This window comes from Protomyctophum bolini (genome assembly GCF_963924005.1).
Source record: "Protomyctophum bolini genome assembly, chromosome: 5".
Classification (NCBI taxonomy): Eukaryota; Metazoa; Chordata; class Actinopteri; order Myctophiformes; family Myctophidae; genus Protomyctophum; species Protomyctophum bolini.
This window is the reverse complement of record NC_137866.1, coordinates 30,741,663-30,758,475: the sequence shown is the minus strand read 5'-3', so window position 1 is coordinate 30,758,475 and position 16,813 is coordinate 30,741,663. Positions and strand designations below refer to the sequence as shown.

General features: G+C 44.4%; 2 protein-coding genes across 3 annotated transcripts; both read right to left on the bottom strand.

Annotated features, from left to right (window-relative positions):
- Positions 1-236: 236 nt before the first annotated feature.
- LOC308315522 (BTB/POZ domain-containing protein KCTD20-like) lies at positions 237-12,482 on the bottom strand. Of its 2 annotated transcripts, none has more exons than XM_080763544.1 (8): positions 12,219-12,482; positions 9,806-9,882; positions 9,066-9,222; positions 8,793-8,895; positions 6,175-6,295; positions 4,578-4,775; positions 2,328-2,438; positions 237-1,988 (listed from the first exon to the last, which is right to left on the bottom strand). In XM_080763544.1, the coding sequence occupies exons 1-8, from the start codon at positions 12,227-12,229 to the stop codon at positions 1,660-1,662; spliced, it is 1,107 nt and encodes a 368-aa protein (XP_080619670.1). In that variant the 5' UTR covers positions 12,230-12,482; the 3' UTR covers positions 237-1,659. The 2 variants fall into 2 exon arrangements, with proteins under 2 accessions (XP_080619670.1, XP_080619671.1); XM_080763545.1 differs by having other exon boundaries at positions 9,066-9,218; positions 12,219-12,234.
- Positions 12,483-14,753: 2,271 nt separating this feature from the next.
- LOC308315054 (solute carrier family 22 member 23-like) lies at positions 14,754-16,481 on the bottom strand (the record flags this gene model as incomplete). The annotated part of the gene is made up of 2 exons (XM_080762877.1): positions 14,754-16,182; positions 16,354-16,481. The coding sequence occupies 2 exons, from the start codon at positions 16,479-16,481 to the stop codon at positions 14,754-14,756; spliced, it is 1,557 nt and encodes a 518-aa protein (XP_080619003.1).
- Positions 16,482-16,813: the final 332 nt, after the last annotated feature.

The following is a 16,813-nucleotide window of genomic DNA, read 5'->3' as shown; positions in this document are numbered from 1 at the left end:
TAAAAAGTGTGAATGGAGTTTCTAGGTGAATGTGATTTTTGAGTGCCTATAAAGCTGCCATTGAGTAATGCTTAATTGGGTCGTCCACTCACAGTTAAGTCTTTGTATTGAGTTTGTGCTTTAAATGTACTGTAATTCTACAAACTGTTAATACATATTTCAATCAATAAAAAGTCACATCACATATTGCACATGACAGCTCAGTATAATGCATTTTAATTTCTTCCAAGGCGCACAACAGGTTGGACAGGCTGTGAATGCATATTTAAACAAGATCTGACAACAAATGTCCCCCCTCCCCCATACAGTTGTCATGTTTCCATGGAATGTACAGTACATTGGTTTTCACTCATAGGCCTACAGTATTATACGTTTGCATGCCTACAGCAGTAACCAAACAAGTGGCACTGAATATATTTTGAATGCATAGACGAGACGACATAACAGAACATCAAAACATTTGTTGCATATTCCGCACATAGATTAACTGTATAGAAAAGCTCTTCCCAGCAGTGGCTACAAAAAGGGTTCACCCCCTTTACTCTCTACAACTTGGCCTTTGGAATGGGATGAATATTCAGAAAGATGCATCAAGTTCAAGTATAAAATTTCCAATAAGATAAGACTATCCCATTAATAGATTGTAAAATAAGTCACCCCACTCACTTACTAGAGCTTAAAAGTTTCCTTTGAGGAAGTTTTATAAGGTGTTCCATAGTTTTTCAGAATGCTGAAGCACCACAGTGGATATTTAAAAGAAAACTATCCTGTCACCATTTGAAAATACATCCTGTTAATCACTAGGTTAGGTTGTGCTATGTCCAATTTAGTAAAATTATAGGAGAGGAGAATTTGTGCCAACTGCACACACTGTTTTCCACAATCCACATAAGGTGATTTTTATGCTTCAAATAAAGTGCATATCTTTATATACCAGTTTGACATTACATATTTCATAACAAACATCCCAAAATAAATGCATTTTGAAGTAATTTTGTAGCCCGAAAAATGTGCAAAAAGTCAAAGGGGGTGAATACTCTTTTATGCGATGGACATTCAACACTAGGACTGGTCTTAAACAATGGGTTGTTCATTCAACACTAGGACTGGTCTTAAACAATGGGTTGTTCATTCAACACTAGGACTGGTCTTAAACAATGGGTTGTTCATTCAACACTAGGACTGGTCTTAAACAATGGGTTGTTCATTCAACACTAGGACTGGTCTTAAACAATCGGTTGTTCATTCAACACTAGGACTGGTCTTAAACAATGGGTTGTTCTTTCCAAACTATGAGGAAAGTGTCAGTTTTCTAACACATGTAGCCCTCTGGAAACGCTGACAGTCTCGCCGGAAGGAGTACAAACCTCAGGACGCACGCCCCTCTGTGATACAATCCCTCATTTTAGGAGGATGTGCAAAACCCTCTACTAAAAACAGCTGGCAGTCCTTCTGAACTCCTCTTCAAATCAGGCAACCAACCCACAACTTGGTTCAGCAGACGATCCATCCAACCATCCAATCCCGCCGTCTAGTCGGTCTGTCCTCGCTGGGACGTCACAGCGAGGGGTATAGGGGGATAGCAGCAGCACATTCCACCGGACATTGAGAGAGAGGTAATACAGTGGGTCGCGGACGGCCTCTCAGAGAGAGAGAGACTCAGCTGTCGTTGTGGTCCGCTGTGGTCTGGGAGAGGAGGGGCGTTAGGCGCGAGGGCGCGGGGCCGTTGAGCCTGTCCAACTCGTCCACCTGGGGCGCGGCCGCGGCGCCCACCCAGGCGGCCAACCCGCCGTCCGCTGGCTCGCCGCCCGGCGCCGCCGCCAGGTTAGGGACGCTCTTGCTGCGCACGCACTGGAAGTCCACGTGGCGGCTCTTCCCTTCCTCCTTCTCCCAGGACAGCTGGATGAACGGCCTCTGGACGTAGTTGTAGATGACCTCCGACCTGCCCCCCGGGCGCCGCTTCACCTTCTCCTTACAGGTGGGATATCCTGGGGATATAATGAGGGGAGAATGAAAACAAGGACGTAGTTGTAGATGACCTCCGACCTCCCGCCTGGGCGCCGTTTCACCTTCTCCTTACAGGTGGGATATCCTGGGGATATGAGGGGAGAATGAAAAAAAAAAGGAATAGACAGTTTCACACGGTAGCGTTTAGAAACGCTACCGTGCAGTCATTTTGTATTGGTGGTGGGGAGGGGGGTGGGACGGGGTACATGCAGGCCAAAGCTTTTCCGGGGGTTCCCAGCCAAAAACGTTGAGAACCCCTGATTTAGAAGACATTTGTAGAATCGTGTGCTCAGGTCTAAATGGGTTAACCTCTCGCTCACCTTCGATTCCTATCCTGATATTCTTGAGGCCTCTCTCCTTCAGCAGGGCCTTGGCCACGTCTCTGTTCTCGATGTACTTGAAGAAGCGATACAGCTTGGAGCTGTACAGGACTGGGGAAGAAACACCATGTCAGTAGAGCTAGGAGCTGTACAGGACTGGGGAAGAAACACCATGTCAGTAGAGCTAGGAGCTGTACAGGACTGGGGAAGAAACACCATGTCAGTAGAGCTAGGAGCTGTACAGGACTGGGGAAGAAACACCATGTCAGTAGAGCTAGGAGCTGTACAGGACTGGGGAAGAAACACCATGTCAGTAGAGCTAGGAGCTGTACAGGACTGGGGAAGAAACACCATGTCAGTAGAGCTAGGAGCTGTACAGGACTGGGGAAGAAACACCATGTCAGTAGAGCTAGGAGCTGTACAGGACTGGGGAAGAAACACCATGTCAGTAGAGCTAGGAGCTGTACAGGACTGGGGAAGAAACACCATGTCAGTAGAGCTAGGAGCTGTACAGGACTGGGGAAGAAACACCATGTCAGCGCTGGACACCAACTCATTTACCTGAGAGTACTGCACTTGTTTTTTAGTAAATGGTGCATTTATATAGCGCCTTCATCAAAGGCTGTTTACATAGATTGTGCATTACATTCACACACACATTCATACACCGATGGCAGCGGAAAGCATGCAAGGCGCCAACCAGCACATCAGGAGCAATTTGGGGTTCAGTGTCTTGCTCAAGGACACTTGACACACAGGTTCGAACAGGCAACCTTGCGGTTACCATCCAGCCACTGTACCACTGAGCCACCGCCGCCCCCTCGTATCTGTACTTTACTTGAGTATTTGTATTTTTTCACTCCACTACAAACAAACTTATGACCCCCCTGCATTTCTAGGAAGAGAAACATACAGTATGAATATTAACCACTTACAGTACACTAAGCCCCATTTCAAATATAGTAGCAGCTTTACACGCTCACGTGTCACAAGCTTGTAGATGTCGAAGTGTCCTTGAGCCCCTAATTGCTCCTGATGTGCTGGTTGGTGCCTTGCATGGTTTCCGCTGCCATCGGTGTATGAATGCGTGTGTGAATGTAATGCACAATCTATGTAAAGCGCCTTGGATAAAGGCGCTATATAAATGCACCATTTACCAACCTGCTCATCGGGAGCAATTAGCCCTTCACTAAGTCCCTCCCCAACCCATCCTTGTCCAATAGGCACGTTAGCAGCGAATAAAGCTTGACCTGCATAGCAACCGTTGCTAAACTATTTGGATTGGCATTGGACAATTACTTTTTAGGGTGAGAGTTAGTGAAGGGCTAATTAGTCTTTCTCAAGGACACTTCGACACTAATTCTGGGGGAGCCCTCAGGGTTCGAACTGGGAACCTTACGGTTTCCATCCAGCTGCTCTACTGGAAACTCTACCCCTGAGCCACTTGCCGCCCAAGTAAACTGGCGGTCGAACACTTTGTCTGCCGCTGCACAATTTGCTACATTCAGCCAGTGACACAAAGGAGACATTTAACGGGGTCTAGACCAGTGTTGATTTTGGCAGCAAATTTTGATTTTAGTCGTAGTCTTTTGAATAGTTTTCATTTAGTTTTAGTCACCTGGAATGTTTCACTAAATCTACAGTTGGTTTAGTCGACTAAAATGTATATTAGCGGGCCTTGGTTGTGTTGTAATGTGATTCTGCTATTTTCAGCATGCAACCAAGTGTAAAATAACTTGTGTCTTTTACTTATACTGTCTTGTCCACTAGTCGTTTTTATTTGTTGATGAAATTGTCAATATATTTAGTCTTAGTTTTAGTCATCACAGCCGAGTTGTCATTTAGTTTCCATTTAGTTTTCGTCAAGTGCAAAAAAGGTAGTCGACGAACATTTTTCATCATAGTATTAGTCCAGGGGTTCTCAACCCGTGGGTTGCGACCCCTCAGGGGGTCGCCAAATTATTTTGGGGGGTCCCCAAAAGACAAATGGCTGGAAAATGGAAATTAAGACTTTACATAGTACACATAGTACATGCATACACATAATGATAATATCTGGTTTCAGTATTTACTTATGGTGTATTGTCTCTATTATTAAGGTGATTGTAGCAGTCAATTTATATTGGGGGTCGGGAGGGGAGGGGCGGGGGTCCCGAGACATTGCCAAAGCAAAAACGTTGAGAACCCCTGTATTAGTCGACGGAATCAACAGAGTTACTGGCGGTGGTGCGCATGCATAGCGTAACGTACTCTGTGAGTACTCCTCCCCCATGGGAGGAGGGTGCTCCTCGTCCCAGTCCACGATGTCATCCTCGGCCAGCACCACGATGTGGCACTCCCTCTCTCCTCCCTGGGCACACGCCACCATGGCTGGCATCACCAGCTCCTCCAGGAAGCCCTCGAACTGCCGCCGCGCGCCATCGTTGGACAGCTCGTGAAGCAGGGCACCTGGAACAAGGCAGGGGGAACGACAACAACAACAATAAGCCTGGGTGGAAAAAGTACTCACATTTGTTGTCAGGTGACAACAAATGACATAGAACAGCTCATGAAATGTTACATTATGTGCCCTTTCATTCTTTAAAAATAGCTACCACATTTTGACATAAAAATAAATAATTATATATATATTTTTTTACCAAGACGTCCACAGACGTCCTGGGCACTACATGCCGTAGTCCCTAGGACGTCTGTGGACGTCTTGGGCATATATGTTAAGCAACCTAGTCATCAATGGGAGTCTGACCCCTTGCCGCCTAAGCCAATGGGAGTCTGACCCCATAGTCTAAAACTATGATTGGCTGATTGGCTGCCTTCTACAAGGATTTAATTGTTTCTAACGTCGGATGAGGTCTGATGATGCGGCCATGTAAAATGATTGATGTGGATATCTTTTTTACCGCAATTTTTCCTGATTTTAGCGTTTCATAGCGTTTAGACGATGGGTTGTTGTTGCTGGCTGCAATGCTGTCCCATTGGCCTAGAGGTCACAAAAGTGTGTGGTTGAGGCAGTCAATCAGGACCATAGGTCGCTACTAAAGCAAGAGACAAGGCAGCCAATCGGTGGCTACTACAGGAAACTGGGCGTGTTAGCCAAGGCGAGAGAAAATAGACCAGCTGGTGTGTAAGCACAGCTGGTCTATTTTCTCTCGCCTTGGCTTTCACCTGACAAATATGACTGTCATCATTTCTTGTTTACTTAATCAGTAAAAGTACTGCAATATAGAAAAAATGAAAAGTCCAGACTTCAAAATTGACTTGAGAAAAGTGCAAAAATGTCGTCATCCAAAATGTAATTTTTTTGTATGTATTAATTCTGCTTCTTTAGATCAGCTGCCTCTCCAGGCCACGCCCTCATTTCCACAGTGCAATTCAGGCGGCCTACTTAAGCAGCCTCAGCTCACTACTCATTCTCCATGCTGAGCTGTCAAAGCAGCTTGTGCGGCGTCTGCATGAAAATTCCCCCCATATCCCGGACTCCTCCCTGTAGTTCTTAGTCCAGCGGTTATGGGATATTATTGTATTGTTTGCGATTGAGTAGATACATTGTGTTGAATCATGTGTTGATGTGTTATTACTGTGTATTGTTGTTCATGGATTATTGTATCTTGGCTCTGCTCTGGGGGGGTCGTTGATATCAGAGCTGTGTCTCGGTGCACAGATAATCTGAGATATCAAATGTGATATCAGACCCGTGTCTCGGTATGCAGATTATCTGATATCACATAAGCAGAGCCACACCGCCATACTAACATGCAATAGCTTTGCAATAAATGGTTTATGGTCAATCTGAGCTGAAAAAAAAGGGGTTGCAGTGAAGATAGAGGCAACGTTGAGAATTACTGACTGAGGTCACGACATTTGACTGTGCTGGCGTTGAAGTTGATGCAGAGGTAATCACAGGCCTCCCGGAGCTCCGCCACCAAGATGCCATCTGGACACTTCATCACCCCTGTCTGGTAGAAGGTCTGACACACAGAGAGCAGAAACATTAATGTCTGGTAGAAGGTCTGACACACAGAGAGCAGAAACATTAATGTCTGGTAGAAGGTCTGACACACAGAGAGCAGAAACATTAATGTCTGGTAGAAGGTCTGACACACAGAGAGCTGAAACATTAATGTCTGGTAGAAGGTCTGACACACAGAGAGCAGAAAAAATAATGTCTGGTAGAAGGTCTGACACACAGAGAGCTGAAACATTCATGTCTGGTAGAAGGTCTGACACACAGAGAGCAGAAACATTAATGTCTGGTAGAAGGTCTGACACACAAAGAGCTGAAACATTCATGTCTGGTAGAAGGTCTGACACACAGAGAGCAGAAACATTAATGTCTGGTAGAAGGTCTGACACACAGAGAGCAGAAACATTAATGTCTGGTAGAAGGTCTGACACACAGAGAGCAGAAACATTAATGTCTGGTAGAAGACCTGACACAGAAACATTAATGATGGAGTGCCCCGATTGTTTTTACCCCCCTTATAACATGATCATCAGGTACTATGTGTGTGTGTGTCTCTGTATCAATAAGGGTATAGACCAGGGGTGCCCATTACGTCGATCGCGGTCGACCAGTCGATCGCAAGCGCTGCGCAGGTAGACCGCTTGGCCCTGACATGAAAAAAAAGAATCCTCGAGCCGCCTCGGGCAGGCGGCGGCGGCGGCTTTAAAACCCCCCACAATGCAGTGCCTTGTTTTCAAGTGTGGGGAACGTCGGGTCTGTTGTGTTGTTAAACAAACAAATTAAAAGGATATCTATCCATCATTGTTCATGTAGCAAGATGCGCGCGGCAAAGAAGCCTAAAACATATCACTTCCATGCAGAGTGGGAAGATTATTTTTTCACAATGTCACATTCCAAGTCCAACTGCGTTTGCCTTACTCGAGCCCATCGCTACATTCATGTGCTTCCCATTCAGAAGCTGATGTTGATTCCATTGCCTCGAAAATAGCAACACTTTTTAACATGAACTCTTCTGCGTTGGAGAATGAGATCATGGCACTGCAGGCTGACATACAGTTAAAGTTGCGCGCCCGCGATGGAGTTTTGGAACTTACTCGTGAAGGAAAAGTATCCAAACATCAGGACTTGTGCAGCCTCGCTCACAGCGTTATTTGGCTCCACATATTTATGTAAATCAGCGTTTTCCCACATGAAGATAATTAAGTCCAAATATCGTTCCACGTTGACGGACGATCATTTGGAGGCCTGTTTAAGACTAGCTGTCAGCAGTGACTGTCCGGATTATGCAGCGCTGACGGACTCCATTCAGTGCAAGGCTGAAAGTAGTCATCTGATTAAAGGGATAGTTCAGATTTTTTTTACTTAAATTGTATGAAATACTTTCCATTAATATAGTGGTTGCAACTGTAGGCCTATTAATTGATTGCCAGAGTCCTGTGGTAGGAGTTCTGCTCTGGTTGAGTTGAGTGCATTATTCCTTCATGTGATTGTGTATGCTTTTTATGTGTGATACTTTTAATATTTGTAACATTTTATGAGCAATATGTTATTACAAATTGAAATAGATTGACGTTATTACAAAGAGTAACTTTAACAAAATAAAGGTGGTAAATAAATAGAATTATTGAAACAGTCCTAATGCCTTAATGTTATGTATTTTGAGTATTTTAAGCAATGGGATAATATATTTTTGGTTGGTAGATCACCTTGAGCTGGCAATTTTAAAAGTAGACCTCAAGTCAAAAAAGTGTGGGCACCCCTGGTATAGACTATAGACAGTCTACTCTTTGGAATGCTGCTCATTCTAGACTGATATAGACACAGAAACATTAATGATGGGGTGCCCTGATTGTTTTTACCTCCCTTATAACATGATCATCAGGTACTATGATTATACATTATACATCATAGAAAGATGTTTTTATTTTCCAAAAAACAAAACGTGTACATAATGTGTTCAAATTATGTGGCCACATCCACCAGTTCATTACGTAGACCTGGTTTTCAGGTGGGTGGTGATCCACCTGAACTGAAGCCGCCCGCACCCGCAGCCGTTGTTGTGGGAAGACATATTTCAATATTCTAACCACACCTGGGGGTCTACTAGAGTAATGTTAACTCCATAGACACATCAGTCAAAAGGGAGACATCGAAGAGGGAGGATGGATGGGGAAGGATCAACATATGGAATGTCAGAACAGGTTAGCTCCATAGGAGATCTGAGGGTTTGAGGTCAGATGTAGAGTTGCTGGCCAATATTGATGACATCTCTCCCTGATGATGTCACGTGCTCCATCCCTGATGATGTCACGTGATGTCACGTGCCCGACCAACCAACCAACACATACACTGACGGGAAATGCACGATTCCAAAGAAATCACGGCACTCCATCTTTAAATACCAGCTTCTGGCATACAAGTGTTATTGATAAGAGAGAGAGAGGGGGGAGAGATGATAGGGAGAGAGAGAGGGGGGGGGGGGGGAAGATAGAGATACTCACCAGTATAACCTGAAAGATGTTGGCACTGATGCCCTCAGCCAGTTCATATTCTCCTTTCACATTGGGCCTGGTGAAGTTGTGCTGCCTGGCCGGCCCAAACATTCTGAAACAATAATCGCTTTTATTTTACCTCTAGATGTATTTTTTGGCAGTTTGTTAGACTGAGCGGGACGTAATGACGAGAAAACCAAACAAATTATGTAAACAATGTAATAAATAAAAAAGAAAATCAGTTCCACTGTATATTATCATCATATTCTTATGAAAGAATACCTCCCCAGCATGGTGTCTGGATGTGCGGTGAAGGTGGCAGGATCCACCACAAAGTGCCTGCTCTCCACCACCAGCGTGACCCTCTCATGATTGGCGGCGGCTGCAGGGTTCTGTCTCCTCTCCTTCAGTCCACTCATCTCTTTGCTTCTCCACCTGCCTCTTGGACACAGGAGACAACACCCTGCTACTTATACTGTGTGTCGGCGGTTCTTTTTAGATAAGGTAAATGGTGCATATATATAGCGCCTTTATCCAAGGCGCTTTACAGAGATTCCAAGTGCATTATATTCACCCATTCACGGAAACGGAACCAAATGCACCTGTAAGTTCTTCTGCTCTTGGAGTTACAGACCCATACGGGCCGATCATTTGCTTCCTAACTATTAATCATTGAGTGCGGGACCCGCTGGATATGACAGGGACCCCGTCCCTGAGAGAAGATTTTTACGGCTATAGCAGTGATTCTCAACCCATTTAATTGAAAGTATCCCAGTTTGACATGCATTAGGCTACGGATCCCCATTTAATGTCATTTCTATCTCTGAGATCCCAATTTATATTGTAAAATCAATGTTAATTTAACTACACTCTCAGAGTTACAAACTATCATTTAGCTGGGGACTCCCTGGAACTCCCTCAAGGACCCCAGACCCCACTTTGGGAACCACTGGTTTATAGCATTAAGATTCATATTAAACAGTAAATCTCAAATAGCTGGCTTTTAAACAGAAAAAGAAAACCTGTTGGTTTGTCTTCCTGTCTTCTATAAGTGGATCTGGACACTTTCAGATCAGCACAGCACTGGGCCTTCTGAGATCTGGAACGTCAAAAAAACATCATTATTGTTGAGAAGGTCTGCAACTATCCACTAATTTCAATTATCCTATTGATATAATAATCAAACAAATCAATTAACCACTTAAGCCCTATTTTATACTTATCGTACAACAAAGAGTGAAAATAGATGATCTACATGCTCTCCTATGGCTTTTGTAACTGATTATTTCATTATTCTATAATCTGATCAAAGGCTTTAATGTCCTGCATTTCTAGAATTGAATGTCTTTTTGTACTGTGTTATTGCATGATGTGTATGGCCTGGGACCAGGAGGTATGCCTGTAAGGCCATGGGCCCTATTTTTGTCTGCCTTTTTTGAGTGGTGCAACCACTCCTATAGACAGCTACGTGTATGTATGTGTGTGTGTGTGTGTGTGTGTGTGTGTGTGTGTGTGTGTGTGTGTGTGTGTGTGTGTGTGTGTGTGTGTGTGTGTGTGTGTGTGTCTCTGTATCAATAAGGGTATAGACTATAGACAGTCTACTCTTTGGAATGCTGCTCATTCTAGACTGATATAGACAGCAGAGGCGTATCTACAATAAGGCGAGGACAGGTGTCCGCCTGTCCAAATCCATTTCTGGACAAAAACAAGACCTGAGAACTATTAGTGGACAGCTGATTGGTTGCGGTAGAGCGCGACCCTCAATCACCCATCGGAATGTAAATGCATGCCTTTCAATCTTTGTATCCTACTCGTCTGGCAGGTATCTCTCTTTGAAAACCTTTAGTGCTACGATTGTGCGCGGGGGGACGACAATTAACACATCTTGCCTGCCCAAAATGTAATTCCTGGAAACGCCACTGATAGACGGTCTACTTAATTTACAGTTGGTTACATGTTTGAGTGACAGACAGGTTGTTATTTATGCTTGTAATTATATATAAATACATACATACACACTATGTGAACTGTGTGCATGTACTGTCTTTTGTATTTAAGCATATCTATTTGAAAGTATTACTGGTATTTTTGAGTGGTGCAACCACTCCAAGGAACAGCAATGTCCGTCCTAAGTTCCTAACCTATGTGACTATGTTACTATGTTTAGAGCACCAGTAGGGGCAAAAGTGGCAGAAACAGAGAGATAGTGCTGCACTGTTGCCTGCTAATGAGAGAGAGAGAGACAGCATGGGCACACTTGAGCCCAGCCACGGCTGTCGGCTCAAGTGTGTCCATGGTGAGAGAGTGAGAGAGAGAGAGAGAGAGCGAGAGAGAGAAAGCGAGAGAGAGAGAGAGACTCTGGGCAGGGGGAGAGGGGAGTTGCACCACTCAGTTCACACGGGTGTGATTTTTAGTTTACATTTCATGTCTGATTGTCACCTGAACTAGTCTTTTTTATTTAGCAGTGAAATGTCCCTTTAATCTCCCTTTTGTTCATGAGTGTGGAGCTCACATCAGCATTATGGGTTCAGCTTCTTACTAATAATGGATACACTTGAACTGAAACATATGCAATGTAGCCTAAAATATGCCTATTATAAATAGCATGTCAGAGAGAACAAACGATTTGCTGCAACAACAAGTATAAATTCATGTCAAAATCATACATTGTGAAGAATACATATCACACACATAGTAGCCCAATATAGAAGAACATTTATAAAACATTAAATAAAAATGAGCACACATATAGCCCATGCACTCAAACATCATCAACGTGGCATGACACATGTTTCATAATTACAAAATGTATACAGGCTAATTCACCAACTATTTACTGATTAACGAGCAGATACAAACCGCAGCGCGAGTTGTATGATTTTTAAGGGCATGCTGCATGCCTATTAAAACACATCTAAATAAAGCATTTTCCAATACAAGCAGACTTCCTGTTAGAATAGTAATCCAATAGCCTATATGATCAAGTGTAGCACCGTATGGATAGCTGTCATTGAGCCGTTAGTACCTTACCGTATGATCCGCAGGGTGCCCGGTGCCAGCTATCGCGGTTTAAAACGACCAAACAATTCAAATGTACCAGATGCTGTGACATTTTAATGACATCAGCATTGCAGAATGTGCGGTGCAGGTATCGGCCTACGATATAAAGAATGAATTAGCTCATTTAGCTGATTTTTTTATACGTACTGTTGCAAACACACATAATGTGTTTGCTTTTATTTTACAGCAAATGATTCGATAACAAATAAGTCATCTGTCTCCAATACAGATGTTCGGTGGGCGGTGTTGCTGCAGGCAGAGCTCTGCATAACATTATTATGCTAAAAGGCACAAAATAACGCATAGTAATGTGAACGAGGACAAGTTGGAATGCTACATGTTGAATGTAAAAGAAAAAAACACGCCAGAACTCACGTCAGTTTCATGCTGCTCTCGCCGCTGCTGCCACTGCGACAGAGACGCGCATGGCCCGGTGGTCCGGTCCACTGTTTGTGTTCAGACGGTCCACGTCCACCTCATCGGGGTTCGGTCCGGTCCCCGGTGCTATGCCATGTCTCTCTTCATAAAGCTTACCTTGGCGGAGTGTGTGCGTGTGACATAAGTGCGTGTGTGTGTGTGTGTGTGTGTGTGTGTGTGTGTGTGTGAGACATGTGTTGTGTGAGAGAGAGAGAGTGTGTGTGTGTGACTGCGTGTGTGTGTGTGTGTGTGTGTGTGTGTGTGTCTCCAGATCGCACACTCCAGATTATGTCAAGTCACCCAAAACGAAAAACACTTCCGGTCAAGTGTTTCAAAATAAAACATTTAAATTAAACGCATCCATGACATGAAGAGATATACTTTTTAAAGGAACTATATCCCGAAGGGCCTATGGCCCCTTATTGTTTTGTAACCTCACCCCTGCCCACTTTGACAGGCTGGAATGGCTTAGTGTTGACAACAGAGTATAGCATCTTGCAATGGGTCTGGTCCAAAAGACACAAGAGGTCCACTACACCACCAAGATACCCATGTCGAAATTTAAGACATGCAAATCCCTTGACTCCTTAAAAAACGCTCTCAAAGGGATCCCCCACCCACCCTTTCCCCCCCTCACTGTATTAGTTTCTTTCCCCTTTTTACCTCCTTTATGATGATTTCCTGTTTTTGGCTATTTAGAAGTGTATTTGTTCGTCTATAAATGTTATGATGAAGTGTAATACCTTATGGTGCTGTCCACAGTTAACAGTCTTTGTATTGAGTTGTGCTTGAAATGTACTGTAATTCTGCAAACTGTTAAATACTTCAATCGTGCGTGTGTGCACACACACACACGGTTCATGGTTCCATAATTTAGCTAGGGACCTCCTGGAACTCCCTCAAGGAACCATGGGGGTCCCCAGACCCAACTTTGGGAACCACTGGGCTACAGAGATTGGATGGTCCTCAACAACGGCATCTGAGGCCATGGTTCTCAGCAGGAAACCGATGGATTGTGCAGTCCAAGTAGGGAATGAGACTTTACCCCAGGTGAAGGAGTTTAAGTATGTCAGGGTCTTGTTCACGGGAGAGGGGAGTACGGACCAGGAGATCAGCCGGAGAGTCAGAGGTGGTTCGGGCATCTGGTTAGGATGCCTATTCTTTTTTTTATTCCAAACATGCAAACATGACCCGCTTTAACTACTTCTATAGTCTAAATTAGTAGCTTAATGACTAGTATTAAAATGTTATTGTCTTTTTTGTGTATTTGTATTTAGTTAACATAACTATAATTGAAGGAATTTGACATAAACATGTTAATTTTCAGGATTCCAATAAAAAAATAGCAACAAAAATAATTCACGATTTCAATTCAAATATAGCAAAAATAGAAGATCTACAAGCTTGTCCCACTGGGAGGAGGCCCTGTGGCAAAGCAAGGACCAGATGGAGGGATTACATCTCCACAGGTTGTGGTACAGTGTGCCGTATGCATTGCATATCTGGTACAAAACGTCCAGGGCTGAATTTCTGTGCCAGTCCGTCGTCACCTCAGGGACGTGTCTTTGGCAGGGATACAGGGGCCACGTCATCTTTATTTACAGTATAAAACATAGGGTTGTCTCCAGAGCTATTTCTATTCGAGGCATATGCTGAAAAAACTAAACAAACAAAAACCATAATTAATTCCAAATCCATTAAAGCATGACAAAAGCTAGATGTTAAAATGTAAAGAAAACAAACAACAAGAATGTCAATATGTGACCTAATTCGGCAGGCGGAGCAACAGAGGGTGAGAATAACTGAATGGGCTATACAGTATATGCACACAGAATAAATCTATGAATGCACTATATGCACACAGAATAATTCTATGAATGCACTATATGCACACAATAACTCTATGAATGGACTATATGCACACAGAATAACTCTTCCTACTTCTTTCACAGGTGTTACCGATGATACTAATTAAGGCTCTGTTCCATTTAGTGTGCAGTCAAACTTTTTAATTCAAAGACCCCATAACTCTGAGAGTGTACAAACGTAACCAAATGGACCCATAGGTTCCATTTGTACACTCTCAGAGTTACTCACCCGTACAGGGCCATTTGAAACACACTCAAGGACACTTTGAGACCCACTGGTGTTTCCAAAATGGCGTGTATGCATATAGCTCATTGGGCCTAAGTGCAGGGTGTGTAATGTAGAGTCCTATGTGGAGGGAGGAGGACTGTGTCATCTTAAACCCAGAAGCTGCATGAGACATAAAGTACATTGTTCAAATCATCATCATCATCATTGCCAAATAAACGGCTTCTACTATCAGTTGATTGATAATATTAACTTTAAAAAAACATCACCATTTTGTCAAAAATAAATACAATAAAAAAGGAATTGTGCTGAAATACCATGTCATGCACATCGCAATGTTATCGTATAGTGAGTCTTTGGAATTGTTTGCATCCCTACAATATTAACAAATGACTATTGTTATGCGATGGGGGGATGAGGGGATGGGGAGGTCCTGGTGGTGGAGGGCTTGCGCTTGCGGCGTATGAGCGTGGTGTAGCGCGTGTAGCTGTCCCCGTCCACCAGCGTCTCCGGGAGGTTCTGTTCACGGGTCTCTGGCAGCATCAGAATGAGGATGAAGCAGATCATGGTGCAGCACAGGAAGAGGACGTGATGGAGGAAGAAGCCCTTCTGGTTGTTGAGGTCCATGACATGGTCCGTCACTATGCCGAAGTTGGCGCAGGCCATGATCAGGCCCAAGCCGCCGCCCCGGATGACGGTGGGCGTGATCTCGGCGCAGTAGAATATGCTCAGGTTGGTGACCGCGTGGGAGGAAATCATGCCGATGAAGGAGAAGGCAAAGGCGATCGTGTCGAGCAGGAAGTTGGTGTCGGCCATCCTCTTCCCCATCAAATCTATGATGCCCAGCTGCAGCAACGATGCCAGCATGGTAACGACCATGAAGAAGAGCAGGCTCCAGCGCCGGCCCATCATCATTACGGTCACACACATGGCCGTGGAGGACATTACGGCGATGGCCACCATGATGGAATAATTGGCATAGAACTTATGGTATATCTGGGTTTCCACGGCCATCGTCAAGCTATGGTGGATCCCATAGCCTGTCAGTGAATTGATGCAGAGCACAACAACATTCTTCCACAGGTTATTCGTCCCAATGATTTTCAATAGCCAGGTCTTTTTGGGTTTCTTATGAAGAACCTTCTGCAGTTCTGCGAGAAGTTGATCTGATTTTTGCTTTACGTCTGCCTGATTGTTCCTTGGGACATTTTTCATGATCCACTCGTTGGCCTTGGAGTACTGCTGCGTGGCCAACAGCCAGCGCAGTGACTCGGGGAAGATCCATACGTAAGGGAGTATGAGCAGCAGTGGGCAGACGATGACACACTGGAGGGCCCACCAGTGGCTCCAGAAGTACGCCACTATTGGCAACATCATCTGCCCGAGCAAAATTATAAAAATGTCCAGAACGGTCATGGCAAAACGCCATTCTGGAGGACATAGCTCAATTCTGAGAATATAGAGGCAAAGTTGTATCCCTGCCAAGCAGAAGCCCTCAAAGAACCGCAGGGTGACGAACATGGCAAAGTTTATAGAGAGGGAGACGCTCAGACCAAACAACAATATGAACAGCACGGAGAGTATCAGCACCGGAAGACGGCCGAACCAGTCGGCGAGGATGCCAAACACCAGGTATCCGAAGACGCATCCCATCGTAAAACCTATCCTTGCGTAGGGGACCATCCGCTTGTCAGTACACACCAGCTTAAACTTGGTAACCACATTCTCCACAAGTCCATTTTCCAGCTCAAAGTCCCATTCGACACAACCCTTACATTGATCCGGGACCTTATACTTCTTTGAGCTGGAACTTGGTTGGAAGTTTGAACTTTGAGTTGTGCCATTATTTGAACCATAAATTGAACTTGAATTACTTATAGTACTAATATTTTTAGTACATGTTTTGTGTGGTGGGGCGAGATAAAAGTAATCTGAATGTCGGATGAACCCAATAAATAACGCTGGAACCAATGTCAGGAAAATTAACCATCTCTGGTACCTCCCAAAGCCTTTCCAAAGTTTTGGCAGAACATCGCTGTCGACCTTTGACAGCTTGTGTTGGTGAGATATGAAGCCGTCGGTTGCGGTGCTGTCAAGCTGCACCGTGGCCTTTGAAGTTCCGCTCATTGCAGGAAACAGTCAGAAAAGTAATAGTTTTCATCTAAAGGAGGACACTGCAAACCACAATGAGAATATTGATCCCGCACCAGCTTTTATGATTGCGGTGGTGGTGTCAGTCAGTTCATCTCCATATTTGGGTATAAACCACAACAGATGTACAGACAGACAGACGCCTGAGGGCGAGACATCCGCCTGGGTGACAGCAGACAATGGGCGACTTCTGGCGCTTTGGAATGGGGGGTCAGATCGATATATCTGCCTGGGTGAAAGCAGACTGCTGGGCGAGCGCTGGTGCTTTTGCATGGGGGGGTCAGATCAACATTAGGAATGAATTCTAA